This window comes from Platalea leucorodia (genome assembly GCF_965183815.1).
Source record: "Platalea leucorodia genome assembly, chromosome: Z".
Taxonomy (NCBI): domain Eukaryota; kingdom Metazoa; phylum Chordata; class Aves; order Pelecaniformes; family Threskiornithidae; genus Platalea; species Platalea leucorodia.
The window spans coordinates 71,947,914-71,966,012 of record NC_138858.1 but is presented as its reverse complement, the minus strand read 5'-3'; the positions used below and the strand labels follow the sequence as shown (position 1 = coordinate 71,966,012).

General features: G+C 46.4%; 2 protein-coding genes across 5 annotated transcripts in view; one reads left to right on the top strand and one right to left on the bottom strand.

Moving 5' to 3' along the window:
* NCBP1 (nuclear cap binding protein subunit 1) overlaps window positions 1–3,044 on the bottom strand; it is a 35,385-nt gene extending 32,341 nt beyond the window's left edge. For 2 of the 3 annotated variants that reach the window (XR_014230682.1, XR_014230683.1), the window contains exons 1-4: window positions 2,838–3,044; window positions 2,569–2,654; window positions 1,677–1,777; window positions 225–381 (exon numbers count right to left, since the gene is read on the bottom strand). Coding sequence is in view for 1 of the 3 variants with exons in the window: in XM_082336172.1 (XP_082192298.1) it covers window positions 225–381; window positions 1,677–1,777; window positions 2,569–2,654; window positions 2,838–2,871 (378 nt within the window). In the remaining 2 variants the exon portion in view is untranslated. The remainder of the gene's footprint in view (window positions 1–224; window positions 382–1,676; window positions 1,778–2,568; window positions 2,655–2,837) is intronic. The other variant, XM_082336172.1, reaches the window with a different exon arrangement.
* Window positions 3,045–3,212: 168 nt separating this feature from the next.
* TSTD2 (thiosulfate sulfurtransferase like domain containing 2) lies at window positions 3,213–14,336 on the top strand (the record flags this gene model as incomplete). Of its 2 annotated transcripts, XM_082336456.1 has the most annotated exons (9): window positions 3,213–3,320; window positions 3,572–3,900; window positions 4,965–5,073; window positions 6,736–6,861; window positions 8,827–8,932; window positions 10,261–10,379; window positions 11,036–11,194; window positions 12,278–12,416; window positions 13,773–14,336. In XM_082336456.1, 9 exons carry the CDS (start codon window positions 3,213–3,215, stop codon window positions 14,030–14,032), a joined length of 1,455 nt encoding a protein of 484 aa, XP_082192582.1. In that variant the 3' UTR covers window positions 14,033–14,336. The 2 variants fall into 2 exon arrangements, with proteins under 2 accessions (XP_082192582.1, XP_082192583.1); XM_082336457.1 differs by lacking the exon at window positions 11,036–11,194.
* Window positions 14,337–18,099: the final 3,763 nt, after the last annotated feature.

The following is an 18,099-nucleotide window of genomic DNA, read 5'->3' as shown; positions in this document are numbered from 1 at the left end:
TTGCAACTGTAATACGATTTCTCTCCCCTGAGGAAGGAATACTTCTCATCACATAACACACATTTCCTCTTAGTGCGTCTACAGTGCACTGCACGTTGATGCCAGAAGAGACTGTAATACACACTGAAAAGCCCAGCTCTTCTGGAACAAAAAGGTGAAAGAAGGAGGAGGGAAAAAGGATGAGGAAAAATGTAAAACAAGCAAACAAACAAAAAACCACTTACTAAATGCACAGCTTCGTTATACATATTGACTTTCAGACATTCTTTAAGCTGACGAATCATGGCTTCTACAAATTCCCCACCAAAATTGTAGTTCCTGGCATTCAGCAACCCAACTAGTGTTGTGTAAACAGTAAGCTTTTCTGGTAACAGACGTGCACTGACACAGAAAAAGAAACATGGAGTTAGTTGTTTATTCATCATGTGCCAATGGGCAACCGCATAGCATCTTAGAATCTGCTTACTCTAAGTTCAACTTGTCTCAGAAGGAAACAGCAAAAAAGTGCTAGAATGATCTTACAGTTCTATCCCATGGTTGATATTTTACAGAAAATCTTTTTTTTAACTACAGTCACTTAGAAAGGCAGGCGCCACTTTCAAGAACATTTAGGGTATTTGCTTTTTATTTATATCTAATTGCTGAGTATTCCAGAGGGTTGGCAAAAAAATATAAGTGACAGAACCTATGCAAGGATGTAAGAAGTTGTTTTAAGTTTGCAGTTTAGAATTCTATTATGCAGCATCAGCAAGATTACACAAGAGGCGTACACATTTTACGCTATTAATTTTGATTCCAAATTTCTCAAGTCAAAGTAACTGATTTTAAGCACAGCACGGAGAAGGCCAGGTCCTGCTGTAAGGAATTAATTTTCCTCAACCATTTCTGCATGCACGTAAGCTAACCCTGTACTTTCAGAAGTGCCTTACTGCTGTAGGAAAAAAATGTACTATTTGCCTTACATTAACAAACATTGCTACAAAACGGATTCAAAGTATCTGCAAAACCACAGCATAAGGTAGGGCTGGAACACTCTCCCCCTTCACCACACCCCTCCTTCACACTTCTCCTGCCTGCTAGGGCAGACCCTGCACAACCTCTCCCTCCGGCACCGCTCAGTGACCCTGACACAGGGCACCTCTGCTCCCATGCTTTGCTGAGGAAAGGAAGGAGAGACGGCAGCCACTGGAGAGCTTGCTTTCAGCTCTTTCTGTTCCCAGCTCCCCTCCTCCAGAGGACGGGCTTACAAAGACACGAGCATCTCGTTGCCAGAGAAGAGGAACAGGCAACGAGAGAACAGCACAGATAACGACTAAATAAGTGTTAGCAGCCAATAGCTTCAGTACTTTTAAGCATTTCATTGAGAAACAGGATATTGCCCAACATCACTGTGTTCTCATTGCTACTGAAGAGCAGCTCTGCGGTTTCTTCTATCTGCTTTAAGCCTTTGTACACTTTTCAGGCCAAAGAAATGTAAAGAGGTATTTTCCTTGACTTATACGTAGTACGTAGTAAGCTTATTCCTCTATGTCTTTTGTTAGTAGTAAAACAAACTCTACGCTATAACAGCAGTCAGGATCAAAAGCTGTTCTTGGCATTGAAACTACCTTAAACACTTAAACTTATGCACAGAGAAGAAAGCGCCTCCCAGATTCCCAGACCTCCTGCATACGTACACAGTACATAGTATTCTTAGTATCTTGCTTTTGTAATTTGGTAGATCAGCTTCCAAAACACCAGCTAGGCCTTCCAAGTTGCTCTCCAAGGATGAATTACTCTAAAATACAAAAAATTTAAAAAGTTTCATCATCAACCAGGCAAAACAAACGAGCCCCAGACTCTGACGTGGAAGACTAGGAAGTTGGGCAAGAGCATCCTTTTATGTCACCTCCTTTTTAAGACCAACAATTCAGTTCTGTTAGCAGTAAAGAACCGCTTTCATTTGCCTGAAAGAAGGAGCAACTACGACTCAGAAGAGCTGCACCCAATCACCCACCTCCCCCGCAAGGAGCTCCAGTGCTCCCCTGGGATGCAAGACCTAACCCTGCCCCAGGGACACCTCGGTAAGGCGACTGAGCAGTACATTAATGATACAGCATGAAAAAAAAAAATCTTGTTTTTACCTTACATAATATCAGTGCGCTATCATTTTTATCCTTTTCCTTTTATCCCCCCCTTTCGATTAGCCTCAGATCCTGTCAGGTCCTGAAGGTCATGCCACAGGCAGACCCAGTTAACTCCTCCACACCCTTGGCAGAGTGGAACCAGCAACAATATCCACAAATGCGCAGTGATAACAACTCGCTGGCCGTTTATCATTGCTTGGAAAACACAACACTACTATTGAAGCACAAGCCCGTTTTAGCATAAGGTTTTGCAACACCTGACAACTTTCCAACTATCTCATTAAAAAAAAAAAAAAAAAAAATCTTTTCTTTACGGGTGTTTGTTACAGACGAACCGCTAACACACCATACACAGAAAGCACAGGGAAAAAAACAACTTTAACCGTCTGGAGCCGCCGCCCAGGCCCCGTCCCCGTCCCCGTCCGGCAGGCGGCCCGCCTACCTTCTCTCCCACCCTGCAGATGAGCGATTCGAGCCTCTCCTCGATCTCCGACGGCTCAGACGTCCTCCGCCTCTTGTGGGGCTGCCCTGCTCCAACACACCGACCACACCGTTACCGCCGCAGAGACCCCGCACCGGCCGCCCCCCGTCCCGCCCAAACCCCCTCCCCACCCTCCCAGGGCGGGACGGTCCGGCCCGACCCGGCCCGGCCCGCACCGCCCCCGCCACCTCGGGGAGCGCGGCGGGCGGGAGGGCTGCCGCCGCGCTCACCGTCGCTGTCGTCGCTGTGCCGCCGTCGCGACATGGCGGGAGGCGGGGAGGGGACCGGCGGGGACGGAGGAGAACGGCGGGGACGGGAGCAGCGGGGACGGGAGCGGCGGCGGGGACGGGCCGCCTCGCGCGGGCCAGAGAGGAGCGCGGTCCTTCCACCGCCCGCTTCCGGCCCGCCGTACTTCTGCTTCCGGGACAAAAGGCGGGAGGCGCGACGCCTCTCTGCACGCCGCTCTATGATGCGCGGAGGACTTCCGGGGCAGCGGGGCCGGCCGCTGCGGGAGGCGGGGGGGAGCGGCGCCGAGAGGAAACCGGGCCTTCCCCGGGCGGCGGGGCCCCGCCCCGCCCCGCCCCGCCCGGCCGCCCGAGGCGGAGATGGTGCCGGGCGAGGCGCCGCCGCCCGGCCCGGGGTCTCCGCGGAGCAGCGCCGCCGCCGCCGAGGCGGTTGCCGCCAGGAAGCAGCGCGCCTTCGCCCGGAGGAAGGTGGGCCGGTGCCGGGCGCCCGGGTCTGCGGCCCGCCCGGGTCTGAGGCCCGCGGCTGGCGCCGCCGGCGGGAGCAGCCGCCCTCGGGTGGAGGGGAGGGGAGGGGAGGGGGTCGGCGTTCCCCTGCGTGTGCTCGCTGCGGGGCCGCGGCGGCGCTGGGGGTGGGTCGGTGTGCCGGCCCGGGGGGCGGAGGGGGGTCCCGGGCAGCGGCGGGAGCGCCGGTAACGGGTGGCGCTTGTGGTGCGTTTCAGGCCTTCTCCCTCTTCGTCAAAGCAAAGGAGGTGCCGGCCGCAGCCCGGGGTCCCGCCGGCGGAGAGGGCGTGCGGTGGCGGTGCTGCCGGCAGGCCTTCGGAGAGCTCGCCGGCATTCACCGGCATGTGGCCCTGCAGCACGCCGGAGACATCGGGCAGCAGGCCGGGCTGGCGGAGCTCGGGCAGCAGGCGGCTGCTGAAGTGAGCCCTTCGAGCGGCCCGGCTCCTGCGGGCAAGGCAGATGGGCTGAAGGGGCGCTCCGGTGGCACTCCCGAGATCTCCTGTGCGCTCCCAGACACCAGCCACGTTAGCTATGATGATCTGACAAGGTAAGAAAGTCCCTCAGGGCTTTGGAGGACCAGTACTAGCCGGGAGCGGGGTGCTGGCCTGCTTACGCTTTATATGGTCTTCTGCCAGCACTACTTTTTATTTTCATGAAATGCAGTCAAGTGACACTTTAAGATACAGAAAGAGTCTTCCCTGATATTCCTGTAGGTCTTCAGATGTTTCAGATACCTTCCTGAGATACTTCTTTAGATCAATAGGTGTAGGTACCCTCTAGGAGTCACTTGGTTTATTTTAATTCCTTTTACAACTGCTCACGCCTGTACAAAACATGCCAGTTACCACTGTGCTGATAAAGAAGTAGATATGCCGCATTTTTTTTGATGGTAAAGGTGGGAACTTGGGAGGATTGAACTATCAGAGCTGTATCATCCCGCCTTGTTAAAGCTGACCTGTACAGGTGTTACTCGATGGCTTAGATCTATAAGGAGGGACTGTAACAGCAGAGAGCAGAACGGCAGGGTATGCTCTGCGCAGGTCCCTTTTCTCTGCTCGTTCAAGTCCCTTAAGGGCTTCTTAGTTACGAATAAATAGGTTCATGAAAATGTTTCTCACTGTGAGAGAGTTTGGCTTGTGCTGCTCAGAATGCAGGCACACATGATCTCACTGAAAATTTAGGCTTTTTAAGTTTGGATAGCTCAAGTGCTTGAATTTTCAGTGTGCAAGTTTGTCAAATTAAACATTTAATGGGACACTTGTGTGGACAGAAAACAGCAGGTCTTGTGCCCTGTGTGTTGAGAGAAACTTGAGTAGAGTGCGCTGTAGGCCGCTGGCAGACATGTCGCATGCAGCACAGATGAGTTTGTTTTGTAACCAGTCCTGAAAACTAGGAATGTGGGAGCTTTTTTTAATTCATATTCTTTCTCTTTGAAATAAATCAAACCCAGCAGTGCTAATGCCTCCAAAGTTTGTTTTGTTTTGTTTTTCTCCCCACGTCTGCCAGAAGAAAATTGCCTGCTTTTTGAATGGTTACTGCCAATAGTGTGTTTTGTGCTTCCAACGCTTACATCCTTTTCCTGTTTGTTCATCTTTGCCATGCTATGGACAGCAAGGTGGGAGAAGTACTTCTGTATTACTGTTACTGTGAGGTGAAGGATCCAGAGAAACTCTGTGCTTGGCAAAAGGATCTGTGCCAGCATCTGCATCTCACTGGCAAGGTAAGGTTTTAAGCAATGGTTGTATTCTTAACAAAAAAACATCCTCTTTGTTTAGTGCAGGATGATGTGGCATGTGGAGAACCAAGTGTTTTGCTAGTCTGTTATGATCCCATTAAGAAAGGCACTGAGACACTGTAAAGTATCATTTAAAATGCTATTTAAGAGCTAATGCTACAAAGAAAAAGAAAATAATACAGATAATCTTATATCCCTTTCGATTCTGGGAATCCTGAGTTGTTCAGCATTGAGCGAGCCTCTGATCCACGCACAGCATACGGTGCAGACCCTGTCCTTGCAAGGGTTACCCCGTTCCCGTCATTCAAACTGTTACAGATTTTTTTGTTTACAGGAAAACAAGTCTTTTCATCACTCCTACTGTCAAACAGAAAGAGTATTCACATGAGAACTTCATGATGCACTTTTAGATAAAGGCGAGGACACGCAGGTGGCATAATCACTGGTATCGACAGGGAGCTGCATGCATGTGTCTCTTTTAGGATTATTGGGCTGGCTAAAGGATATGTGCAGCACAGCACAGCCTGAAGGCCAGGCTGGAGGTGCAGCCCTGTGCGGCATGGGTCTGGGCTTGCTCCTGTTAACTGTTACGTGCATCACTAACTCCTCAATGCGCAATGGTCTTCCAGTCAGAATCACTACCCCAAGCTGTAATCCACACTGTCAGGAATGAGATGAGAGCAGCGGACACCTTAGATCACACCACAGGGATAGCAGTGCTCATTCCTGCATAGAGTCTTTGTTCTTTTCTTTCCTGGCAGGCTAGACCAAAGAGGTGAGTTGGCTCATCTAGCTGGCCTCTTGAGGCTGTGGGTAAAGGTGAATTTTAGCCTCGCGAAGCTGATGTTCCTAGGCTATCTGTGGGGAGAAGGATTTTTCAAGAGGGCAACTCAGAGCAGGAGGCTACTTTTATCTTTGACTTGTCTTCCTAAGTAGCTTCTTTTTCTCTGCCAATGGTAGGCACTTTCCCTGTTCTACATCAGCACAGGGCTGGGGGTGAAATGTCCTGATGCATTCACTCCTTTTTTTGCTCAGCTATTTTTTCTGGTGGTTGGTATTTTTCTCAATTAATTTTTTTTTTTATCTCCGAGATGGGTACAGCATTTGCCTTCTCAACCAGTTGTTTTTTTCCTTGCCTCTTAATATTCAACCTTTTCTTTTTTCACTGCTTCAGAGTTTTTGTTCATTTGTCAGTGCTGGAGATAAAATGACTCACACTGAAATTTAATATTACATGCAATATTATGCATATTCACATTTTCTTTTTAGCTGAGTGAGTCATTGGGCACAATCCCATTGTTCTTCCTGAGGCAGACTTCCAGTGGGGATTTTAATGGTGACTGCAGGATTTGCCTGTTAACCAGTTAGCATGTCTCTGTTTATTGCACAGACTTTTCTGACTGTCTTGAAGTCATTCTTTTGAAATGGCTCAAAAGTGATTACTGTGATTTTTATTGCTATTTTATTTACTGTCTTCTTTATGTTCAACTTCAGTATAACCATTTTTTCCTTCCTTGCTCAGTAGTCTCTTTTCCGGAGATACTTCTGTGTCTGCCTTTTGTCACCCACTCATATTTTGCTAATTTCACTGTGATCTGTTTTTGCTGTTACTAAGCTTTAGCTCCAGCTTCTCCTCTTGCCTTCTAGGTACGAGTTGCTTCAGAAGGGATTAATGGGACAGTTGGTGGAAGCAAAGTAGCTACCAATCTCTACATTGAAGTTATGCTTTCCCAGCCTCTGTTCAAAGACATTTTGTGTCAAGAGGATTTCAAGGTATGAAAAAATAATTTCTACATAGACATTGTTAATGCAGGACATTTAATTTTTGAGAAATCAGCACGTTGCTTCTTGATAGTATTAATTCTGCTCTAGCAGTTCTGCTCTCCCAGCACTGATCTAAGCCAAGGGTTCCTAACCTTACTTTGTTTAGGTATCTGCTGGTTTTCACCAGCAGCAGCAGCTATCATGAGCAGTGACAGCAGCTGCTATAAGCTTCGGCAGCTATGGGTGCAGCTGCAAAGCCCCCCATATGGGTGAATGAGGGAGTGTGCTTCAGCCCCGCCATTCTTCAAGTTGCTCCAAGTTGACTGCCAAAACCAAGGCATCACAACATACAGTTACCCAGGCAAACTATTCCCACACTCTCCTCTTCACCCTGATTTGAGATCCTTGCCTAGAAACCTACTGGTTTAGGTTCATGCAGGCTTTGGTGTCCTTACAGGTGCACTCTCAGTTCTATGAACTGCATGTCTTCTAGAGAAAATACACAGGCAGAGCCAAGAGGTTTCTCCCTGCTCCAGTTAGTGCCTGCCTGGAGGGAGAGTGAGGTGCTAACTTCTGCTTGAGCCTGAGCATATGTGCTGATTGCTGCCTTCAGATGGTGATGGCAGCTGTGGCTGGCACCGTATGGCATTCTGGTAGGCTTTTGCTGCCCCAGTACTGTAGGTACTGGTTTCTCTGTGAGGAAGGAAAGCTGCTGCTTTTATAGCATTTTTCTTTTCCACACAGTTTTATTTGCAGGGAGTACTATTTTTTTTCCATAAATAACTAGATCAAACGAGTTAGTGAAACTTGTGAAACTCAAATCCCATGTAGAGCTGCAGTGCTGATTCAGTCTTAGCTTTTTAACTGTCTGTTGTGCTTGGCTGAATTTCAAGAGTAAATGTGACGTGTTAGTTACAGTCATGTGTAGATTCAAAAACTGAACAGGGATGGAATTTTACCTTGACCTTAACAAAACCTCCAACCCTGCATGATCTCTCTGGGCGTCAACATTCATGCGTTAGTACATGATGGTATTTTCTGTCTCACAGTTCCTCTGCATGCTGTATATGCAAGTAAGTGGGGGTTTCAGGTCCCCGTGCCATGAAGACATGGGCATAGAGGAGTGGAAATTGCGCTTGGGGCTATGAAAATACTCAGTGGCCACTGTAGTTGCTGCAGACTGATTTCCGTGATAGCTGGGCCAGTGCTGCACAGCTCTGCACTTCTGTTTGAGTGATTATATGCTTGATAGTGCCTAAGCCATGTTTGAGGCGCAGCCCTGCAGAAATTCTCACTCAGAAATTCTTGCTCCCTGTCTTCTGCAGTGGGGGTGCCTACCAAGAAGGGCTTGCTGAGACCTCCAAAGGGGAAATCCTGCACTTGGGTTTAGGGGGGCGGGGGGTGTCAGACTCCACTGTTAACAAATCTTGAGCCTAGCTGACCTCCCATGTGTCTCTCTGACGCCCATGAACCACTGCAGTTCCCATCGCACGTGTCGTGACTGGAGGCCTAGCTGTGCTTGTGTCAGGCGTCAGAGGCACTGAAGAGAACTGCAGGGCCCAGATGTGTCAACATGATCTGTTGCTGGAGGAGGCTATTTAATATTCCTGTCAGGGTCGGCATGCTCTGTAGGGGCCTTGACTTTCTCATGAGAGGTGCTAGCGACATTGTTTCTGACTAAGATCTGTTCTCCTTCCCACTGCTGGGTGACTTCGCACCTCATGCCAAATGGTGCCTGTCTTGCCCACAGAGTACTCATGGGGCCTAAGACACATCTCTGCCAGGTCGCGGCAGGGGTCCGCTGCCTAAACCTCAGGATTTAGAGTGTGGATTTCAGCAGGAGAGCCGTTTCTTTCCCTCAGCCACTGAGACACTTTCATACTCTAGTGCGTTGTAGAAATTTAAGTGAGTGGGTAATTTTAATCTTGACACCTGGGAAATTTTGGTGGATTGTTTTTGTGTTTCATTTCCTAGAGCAGTGCAGGAGGAGCTCACTGTTTCCCAGACCTTCGAGTTGGAGTATTCAAAGAAATTGTACCTATGGGCATTGATCCAAAGATAGTGTCTTATAAAGAAACTGGTAAGTTGATTTAATGAAAAATAAAGCCTCTTGCCCAAGTGAGAGATAAGTGAAGAATAAAGCACCTTCATCAAAAACATTTCTTTCTGCACAGTGGCCAGGACACAGGAGAAGTAGATATGGAAATTGATTTCTTACTGGTAGTCGAAGGTTACTGGTGCAGGGAATTTGCTGGCCCAGGTTCTGGTTTGCTAAGTGTTTAGCTGCCTCAGAAAAACATTAGAATTAACTTTCTGTTTTGTGGGAAACAGTAATACTTCAAATGATATCAAGCAGTTACCTTGTTTTGGGGTAGGGACATACCTTGTCCTTTAGTCAGGGACCAAGTCATCGGACACCTGCTAAAGGCAGATGTAAGGTGAAATGATGTATGATGGTTAGGAAACGCATTTCGATGCATGCATATATCCATATTTGTTTTAAATATTCTGTAGGTGCTTGAGACTGCTCAGAAATGATACCATATAAAGAGCTCCAATGCTCTCTCGTTGTGGTTAGCTTGCAGTAAGAACCAAACTGTATAGGAAGAGCTTTCCGTGGTGTCTTCTTGTGGATCCAGTGGATTCTGGTGCTGTGGATGCTGAGAGGTTGTTTTTTTGGTTTGTTTTTTGTTTTTTGTTTTTTAGAAAATGCTAGAATCCTGCTGAAGCTTACAGTTGAGTATCTACGTGTTCCTACGTTAGGGACTGCTGACTTGGCTTTACTTGTGTTGAAGTTAACAGCCATGCTCCTGCCTTCTACACTAAAGCAGAGCCAAGTTCTGCATCACGTTCATGCCACTCCCCTAACTCAGGCTGCATTTGTTTTCTGCTACCTGTAGCTGCTTAGTATGGATTATGCCTGAGAAGATGTTACTGGCTATGCATCTGTTATGAGGACACGTATGTAGGTGGTAAGCAGGAGCACAGCAAATAGCAATTAACAGAGCAGTTTGGGGCTTTTTTGTCCACTTCTGTGCCTCCAAATGTAATTGAAAGATGAGCAAAGGGAAGGGAAACATCTTTCACTCTTTCTTTTACAACTCTAAGAGTTGCCAGGGGGACGTGGCAAAGATCATAGAGACAGGCGCCTGTCTGCTGCTTCTTCTGTCATGTGGAACAGTGTTGTGTTTTCTTTCATTTGCCAATAGGAAGCCAGACATGGATAAACTTGGCTGGTTGAGTTGGGATGAAAAGTCTGTGAACCGTCACAGAAAATTTTTGTTTGGAAACCTGAGGAGAATCTGGATCAGCGAGATCATACATAACATTGTTTTGTAGTTCTGCTTCTCACTTCTTTCTCTTATTTTTCTTTTTCTTTTTTTTTTTTTTTTTTTTTTTTTGTTAAAGGAATCCATTTATCCCCTCAGGAATTTCATAGAGAAGTAGAACAGTATTTGTCTCAGGCCAGTCAAGGACAAAGCGATACCATCTTGCTGGACTGTAGAAACTTCTATGAAAGTAAAATAGTAAGTGTTGTTTGCCTGCTTCTTGCAGTGTGTTACAGGTGCTGGGGGGAAGCATTTCACATTGTGAGGGTGTAACCTTACTGGAAGAAGAGATTCCGTGTTCCAGATGGACTGTAATATGTACAAAGTTCAGTTTAGTAATGAGCATTAGACACAAGCAGCTGAGGACCTGCTCAGCAGCTCAGCATGGAGCCTGCCCAGCTAAGTGCTTATACAGCTTGGGGCAAGAAGACAACAAATTAGTCCATGCAACATTAGCAGTGAATACCATATAGTTTGAAGTAAAAGTAGCATAATTTGTAAGGATGTTTTCCAGCATTTTTGCCTTGTCCCATATGTCAAAAAGAATAGGGGCATCCTGCTGTCACACCCACCAGCCCTCCTGCACTATTGTGGTCCGTCCTTTCTCTGACAGTTATGTTCTGCTTAGCTCCCTCTTTTATGTTTGGATGAAGAGACATGCTGTGTCTGGAATCCTCTTAGAGATTTTAACAGGTATTTTGATGCATAAATGCAGCTGAGGAATTGCCTAAAGCAGCTGCAGTGGGCTGACTGTTATCGCCCAAAGGTTTGTTACGTCCTCTAGTTTGAGGCACAGACGTTACCACGTTAAGACTGCTTGTAACCAGTCGCATGGCCGTCTGTTGTTACTGCAGGGACATTTCCAGGGCTGTCTGGCTCCAGATATCAGGAAGTTCAGCTATTTTCCCAGCTACGTAGATGAAAACCTGGAGCTTTTTAAAGACAAGCGTGTCCTGATGTACTGCACAGGAGGGATTCGTTGTGAAAGAGGCTCTGCTTACCTACGGAGCAAGGTGAGATGTCATTCTGAGGGCACGAGGGTCGGGGAGTTGAGACTGCTTTAAGGGCAGCTGTCTTTTCTTTTGCTGGTAGATTCTTACTGAGCACAAACTGCTCATTGAGCAGTTAGGGAGATGAATGTCTCTGACGCATGCTTGCCTCGTGCTGTCTGTCAAGGACGTGGGTAGTTTAATGCAGCTCAGGATTTTCTGTCTTCTGCTGGTAGATTCTTATTGAGCACAAACTGCTCAATGAGCAGTTGGGGGGGTGAATGTCTCTGACGCACGCTTGCCTCATGCTGTCTGTCAAGGACGTGGGTAGTTTAATGCAGCCCAGGATGATCTGCATGGACTAGTGTCACAGCAGTGATTGCTCTGTGAAAATAATTATATAACCCATTTGCTGAGAAGAGGTATTTGTAAGACTGCTCTGCCCACTGTAGCGGTGTTTTAGGAGGGCTTGAGAGCATTCTGCAGTGTTTCCACAAGTTCTGTCTAGGTTATGCTCTGTGGTTATTACTGCACAGCCTGAGCATCTCAGTGGTGAAAATCAGCCAGTCAGTGCTTTCCCATTGTTGTGGAATTAAATCCAGCACACTGCATTGTTCTAATTGTGCTTTCCATCCCACTCTTCTCCTGGATCCTTCCCTCGAGCAAGGGAACAGCACACATATGTGTTCTCTAGAGATTTAAACCTTGATTTTTTTTCTCTGCTGCACCAATATGAACCCTGAGAAATTCTGCTCCTGCTAACAGCTCTCTACATAAAAACAGAATAAGCAGTGGTTCACAGAGGCTCAAAAGTGTTTGATCTCTGATGCAGCAAACCTCCCTCAGCTGAGAATGTTACCCGCCTTTTTTTGACTGTAACATTAAATGCCATTTGTGTTCATGTCAACAAGCCAGCATTGTGGAGCTGCCCAGTAATCCCTGGTGGCACTGCCGAGAGTTGTGGGTGCACGTGGTGCCATCTGATGGTCACTGAGAAGCTGCTGCTTTTTGTTGACCCCTGGCATTTACAACATTTGCTTTGGGTACTCTGGCACACCACCACTGCTGCTGCCTCCTTCAGCTTTTCTGCTAATATGCTCTAAACAGGCAGTGTGCAGAGAGGTTTACCAGCTAAAAGGCGGAATTCACAAGTACCTGGAAGAGTTTCCAGATGGATTCTACAGGGGGAAGCTGTTTGTATTTGATGATCGTTACGCCATTTGTTCCAACGAAGATATCGTCTCAGGTAGGACTACATGATGTAAGTGCAGAAGGCTGGGAAGCTATTGCAATCGTTTCCACAGAGATGTGCAGCACAGGGGCAGCCAAACTGGTCTGTGTAGTTCTTCCTCATACTCGCTTTGATCTTTTAGTGCTGTCACTTTTCATGATGATCATCAACTCTATGGCTTTCACACATAACACAGTAATGAGAAAAAAGGGGGTCACTAAAACTGGAGCAGGAAAAGGAAGCATCCCCTGCAGAACAGCTGCAGTTATGAGGCATCTGCAGCTATGGAGATATATGTCAGGCACTACTGGTGTTGTTACCTACTTGTTGCCCACAGTGTCGACTGGACTATGGTTGGCCAAGTGACCGAAGCATTCAGTAGTTCTCCTGCTGTTCTCTCTCAGCTGTTCTTGGCTCCCGTAATCTGACAGAACATCAGCACAGGCTGCCAGGCACTGGGATAGTGGTGGCACTAAGCTCTGCAGCACTTTGTTATTTTCATGCCTTGAAAGTTTCAGTAGCCTGTAGAATTTCAGTGACCTCTAGCTGGAGTTGTTAAGAACACTTCCTGGTCTTCTGGCTGGGGTTGCTCTTCAGATATTGCAAATGAAGTACCTGTTTTCTTCTTCTCAGTTGCCAGGTACAAATAGATGGAATTTGGCTCTAGCCTTTTTTAGGAAGCAGTGCTGGTTTTTCTGTGAGTGGGTAGCTTTTTGAGAATAACTTCCCATTCTTCCTCTGCAATTACTGTATACGTGTTGAAGGTGCCTGGCTTGGTGTGGAAACAGAACACACTCTAGATACATCATAGCCATCCCTACAGAGGTTTCAAGGGGAAGTGTTGGGGTAGGCACGTTCTTGATGGTACAGCTAAACTGCTGTAGCTTTCAGTTAAAGGGTTAAAAGGGTTAAAACCCATCTGATGTGGAACGACTCTACCAGGACTGCAAATGATACCCCATCTGCACAAGCCATTGCTTTTAGGTGGAAGGAAGTCTGATGGCACCCCCTTCCCCAGCAGGCAACGCTCCTGCGCACTGGCTTAATTACCACCAGCATATCTTTCTTCTTCTCCTCTTGGCAGCAAGAACCTTTAAATTTGTCTAATTGGAACTAGAACAAGCACTAGTGAGCACTTTTTCCTTTTCCTGAGAGACAGCTGTCCTGAGTTTTTTACATCAAAATCAGAAGTTTAAAAATTAACTAGGTTCTAGAAGATCAAGCTAAAGCAGGAACTAAAAACCTGAAATACAATAGATAGATAGCCACTTAATGAGAGATTGCACCCCCCTGGTGCCACTGAGAACCCTCTGCAAGGGGGACAGATGGGGCAATATGGGTGTTAACTTTTTCTTTTCCTCCTCCTTCCAGCATGCAGATACTGTGGCACACTGTGGGACCAGTATAAACTTTGTTCCAGCCAGCACTGCCGGCAGCTTGTCCTGACGTGTCCAAGTTGTCGTAACAAAGGTCTTACAGCTTGCTGTCCTGTTTGTCAAGAGAAAGAGCTCAAGGTGACTTCAAGGGCTTCGGGACAGACACTTAAGGAGGAATGTGAATGTACAAGGAGACGGCCAAGGGTACCTATTGAACATGTCTCACAAAGGATGCTGGACACAGGAAAAGATTAAGCTGTTTCATTAGCTAATCTGACATGTGCTAGTGCGAAGGGCTTCTATAACCAGATCCCAATCTGTTATTCGGTTAGGTTTGGAAATCATGAAAATGTGTTGGCTTGGAAAGTCTTGTTCATATGCTGCCTTTAAGCCAAGAGTATGCCCGGAAAACAATCCATTACTTGATTGTAAATTACCAGAGTGCCCAACCCATCACCAGCACTACAGGATTCCTCTCCTTGGGTACAGTCTTGTAGCGTGGCCTCTGCCATGGGGATTTTGGAGCAGAGTATGTGCGATGGGACACAGCTGCTCACAATTCAAAAGAAACTAAAGGGACATACAAACAATTCCATTCTTTTCCTCCTGCATGGAGATGGATCCATCCAACCGCTCCATTGATCATGGATTTGCTTCAATAGCTAGTGCTAGGGTATGAAAACAGCAGATTTATCAGTTGGGTGTGGGTATGTGACCGGATTAGAGTTGAAAATATTTTCCACGTACCCACCATCTGCCTGCATCTCTTGCTTTCTACCAGTGAGAAGCAAGGTGTAGTTACCTGAAGTCACTGACTTGACTCCTGTGTAAAACTGGCTGAAAGCATTGTAAGGACCCCTCCTGTAACTGGAGCAAAGGCCCACAGATCCTGTCTGCCCAGCCATACTTTTTGTGTGTGACCTGTAGGATGAACAGCAAAAATAATCCTCATTCCAACGCTCTGTGTCCCTGGGAACTGTTGTTTCCCTCAGCTTGTCAGTACGTGAAATATCCAGGGCTCAGTTCTGCTTGCACTAGGAAAAAAAAGACAGCTTGAAGCATGTTGAAACCGAAACACAAAGAGAGGGAAGCACAGAGACACTCAAAATACCAGCAGTATGGCACTGGAAGTGATGCTGACATGTGTGCATAAATGTGAGCAACAGCTATAAGGAGACTGCAAGATCCTTTATCCAAGTTAAATAATTCAGGATTTGGGGAGCATTTGTGCTTTGTAAACATGGATTGAGTTTTTCAAAAGCTGTGAGATGTTTATGTGATTTCCAGCTCCTATTAGTGGAGAAATTGTCTTTGAATTTGAAGGGATCCACAGCATATGAGCTCAGAATACTTCGCTGCCTGCTGCTTTGTGTGCCTGATGCTGTAGAATGTACAGAAAGGTTTTATTAATAGTGTAGAAGATGCGTCTTGACTGAAAAATGTCTTTGCAACTTACTGTCATTCTTGGTACTAAATAGTAGTTAGTCGTTAGGAAATCAAAATCACTTACTGGTTTGTTGGGGTTTTTTACTGGCAACTGCTTTTAAAAGCAAGAAAACAGTTTACTCAGGTTTCTGCAGTTGCTTAATGACAGTTAGGGCAATGTTATTATCATCTAGATTGTAACTTTTTCCTACAGTGCTATGAATTCAGCAAGGCCTCGTTGGCTTGACTAGCAACTTAAAAGACATGGGCATTGGTTCCATTAAAGCCATGGCAAGCATTTCTTCTTACTTCCAGTATTGCTACCGTGAAATCAACGGTTCAGCAACTGTCTTTATGGCCATTCCTTTCATGAAGCAAAACTTTGAAACTTATGAATGTCTCTTTTGGGAATCTTTCTAGGATGATATTTAATAGTAAATCTGTGCACAAGCCATACTGGAGAAGAAGCTGGAAAACTCCCATCAATTAGACATCTTCAGCAGAAGTCTAAGCAGTACCCGTGGTCCCCTGGCATCTTGCCTCCCAAGCTTTGTTGGCCAGTTAACCTCTGTGGTTTTGAGGACTGGAATATTTGTGGAAAAACACGCAAGCTCTACTTGCAGGACTGGTCTAGAGCATTGATGGGAGTGCCCCAACTTGCATATTATGCTCTCTCTTTTCTTTGTGTATTAGGCTAAAAAGAACACAATTTTATAACTTAGTCTGTCAGCAAGTCTGGAACGCTGTCATCTATTTGGAAGGCTGTTTCTATATCACTTATCAGTACAAAATGGCAACAACTATATTTTATATGTAAATTTCTGAAACTCCTATGGTGATAAATAACCTTTAGTGCTTCCATTGTAATTTTTAAAGTACTGCACAAATACACTTCACCTGTATGTTGGAGGTGCTTAATTCTGCAGAGGTAAATGCTGAAACCTAGCTAGCCGTTTGCCACATGGTAGACCTGGCTACAAGGTACAATTCTCCTGAGAGCTCCTGGCAGCTGGAGATTCTACCTCAAAGGCAGAGGGGAGCCATGGGGCCTCTTCTGGTCCTTGCTGCACTAAGCAAGGGAGGAGAAAGATTTGAGATGTACAGATGGAGGCCCATAAAGCCAGGTTTCCTCTGCTGCAGAGAGGGGAGGCAGGGAAGGAGACATCCTTAGCCTTCATCTTGCAAGTTAGCCCATGAGCCACTTCTGGCTTCTGGATTAGTTTTGTGAGATTAATACAAATAAGGACTTGCCATGTGAAAATGCTGTGTGCCGAGATCCAGGCACCTCAGTGGTGATTCCTGAGAGAAGGCACGTCAGCTCCAGGTGAGGCGAGTTAAGCAGGATTGGCTGTGGCTGTGACTGCCAGATGCTGCAGCCAGCAGATGGCTTTCTTCCCTTTTCCTGGAGAGGCGCCGGGACAAACAGTGATCCGTTTGCTCCTAACTATCACCATTTTGTAGCTCCATCACTGCACGGCTTGATGCCTTTCACCACAAAGCCTGATGCCTCTCCGTACAGCCTCTCTCAGCTGCACAGTTCTCAGCTTTCACATGCATCTTGCAGCAAAGCGGCTCTATCGGGATCAGCTGAGGAACCTGCAGTGATCCTGCCAGCTTAATATACATTTGGGCTGCATGGTTAATTTGGATGCTGCTACAGTGAAACACAAGACAAGGTTCTTGCTTTTTTTTTTTTTTTTTTTTCCTTTTTATTTTAAGGGCTATTTTTTTTCATTCAGGAAAAAGTGCTGTTGTTGTATCCATGGTAGTGCTCCCTGCTCTGCAGATGCATCTCCTTGCATGTCTGGGTTTCTTAGCGCCATCAGGATTTCCCAGGGTAAGATTCATTTATGTTCTTCTGAAGCCAGTGGAAGACCTGAGCCTGTACCATGCAAAGCCGAGTGGATGGCTCAGCTGATGCTTTGTGGCTCTGGTTTGATGATTTAGTTGACCGTTTTGAAGTCTTCACAGTGCATATGGAAGAAATAGGCTCTCTGCCAGTTTCTTTTTTTTTGTTTTTTTTTTAAATGTGTTTTCAAGTATTTTTCTTCTGTATTCTTTTCATTTTCTGATATGGAACTTGCAGGGTGGGGGGAAGAAGCTATAGTGAAGCATTTTATTTGACACCACTGGTGCATTTATTAAGATTTGAAGAGCAACAAATATGTTTCCCACATTGCTGAAAGTGTAATGTTTCTCTGCTTCGTTGGTCAGAGCTAAATCATGGGTAGTGTTTGCGCACAAGCTCTGAAGAAATCTGTGGGACTCTTGCTGGAATATGTGTAAAAGGCTGCAAAACTCCACTCTTAACAGATGCGTACAGACAGATTTGTAGCAAGTGAGAACGTTTTCTAGGACAAGCTGTCATCAGACCAAGGATAAGGCTTCAGTATGGCAGTGCTTCTGCCAGGAGACTCTTCCTACTGAGCAGGATCCCACCCACGTTAATAGCGGGAGATTTGGATGGGATAGTGCTGGGTCCGATCCACTGCATGTCTGGGAGCTACGCAGGCCTGTGGGGAATTCCTCCCAGGCTCGATGATGGGTAGTAGGCTGTCTGACAAAAAGCTATCAGACTGTATGCAGAGTAAGTTCAGAGTTGGCCTATTTCACTTATCAGCTTTTCTAGGGCACAACATTTATTGTTGCGTTTATGCAGACATGAGGGACAGCAGTGAAAGAAACAATCCCTAGCAGAACAAAATTTAATTAATGGACATGGTCGTTGAGACAAAACAGCAAAGAGAGAGAATTTGACTTGTTTCCAGTGAATATCTGGACACACGCTTTTAACATTAGGAAACTGAAGGCAGTGGGGATTAGAAGAGAGGGCTCTGGTTTGCTGATTAGTTTGGCTATCTCTGTGGGGTTAGGATTTGCATCGCATCTCTAAAAGT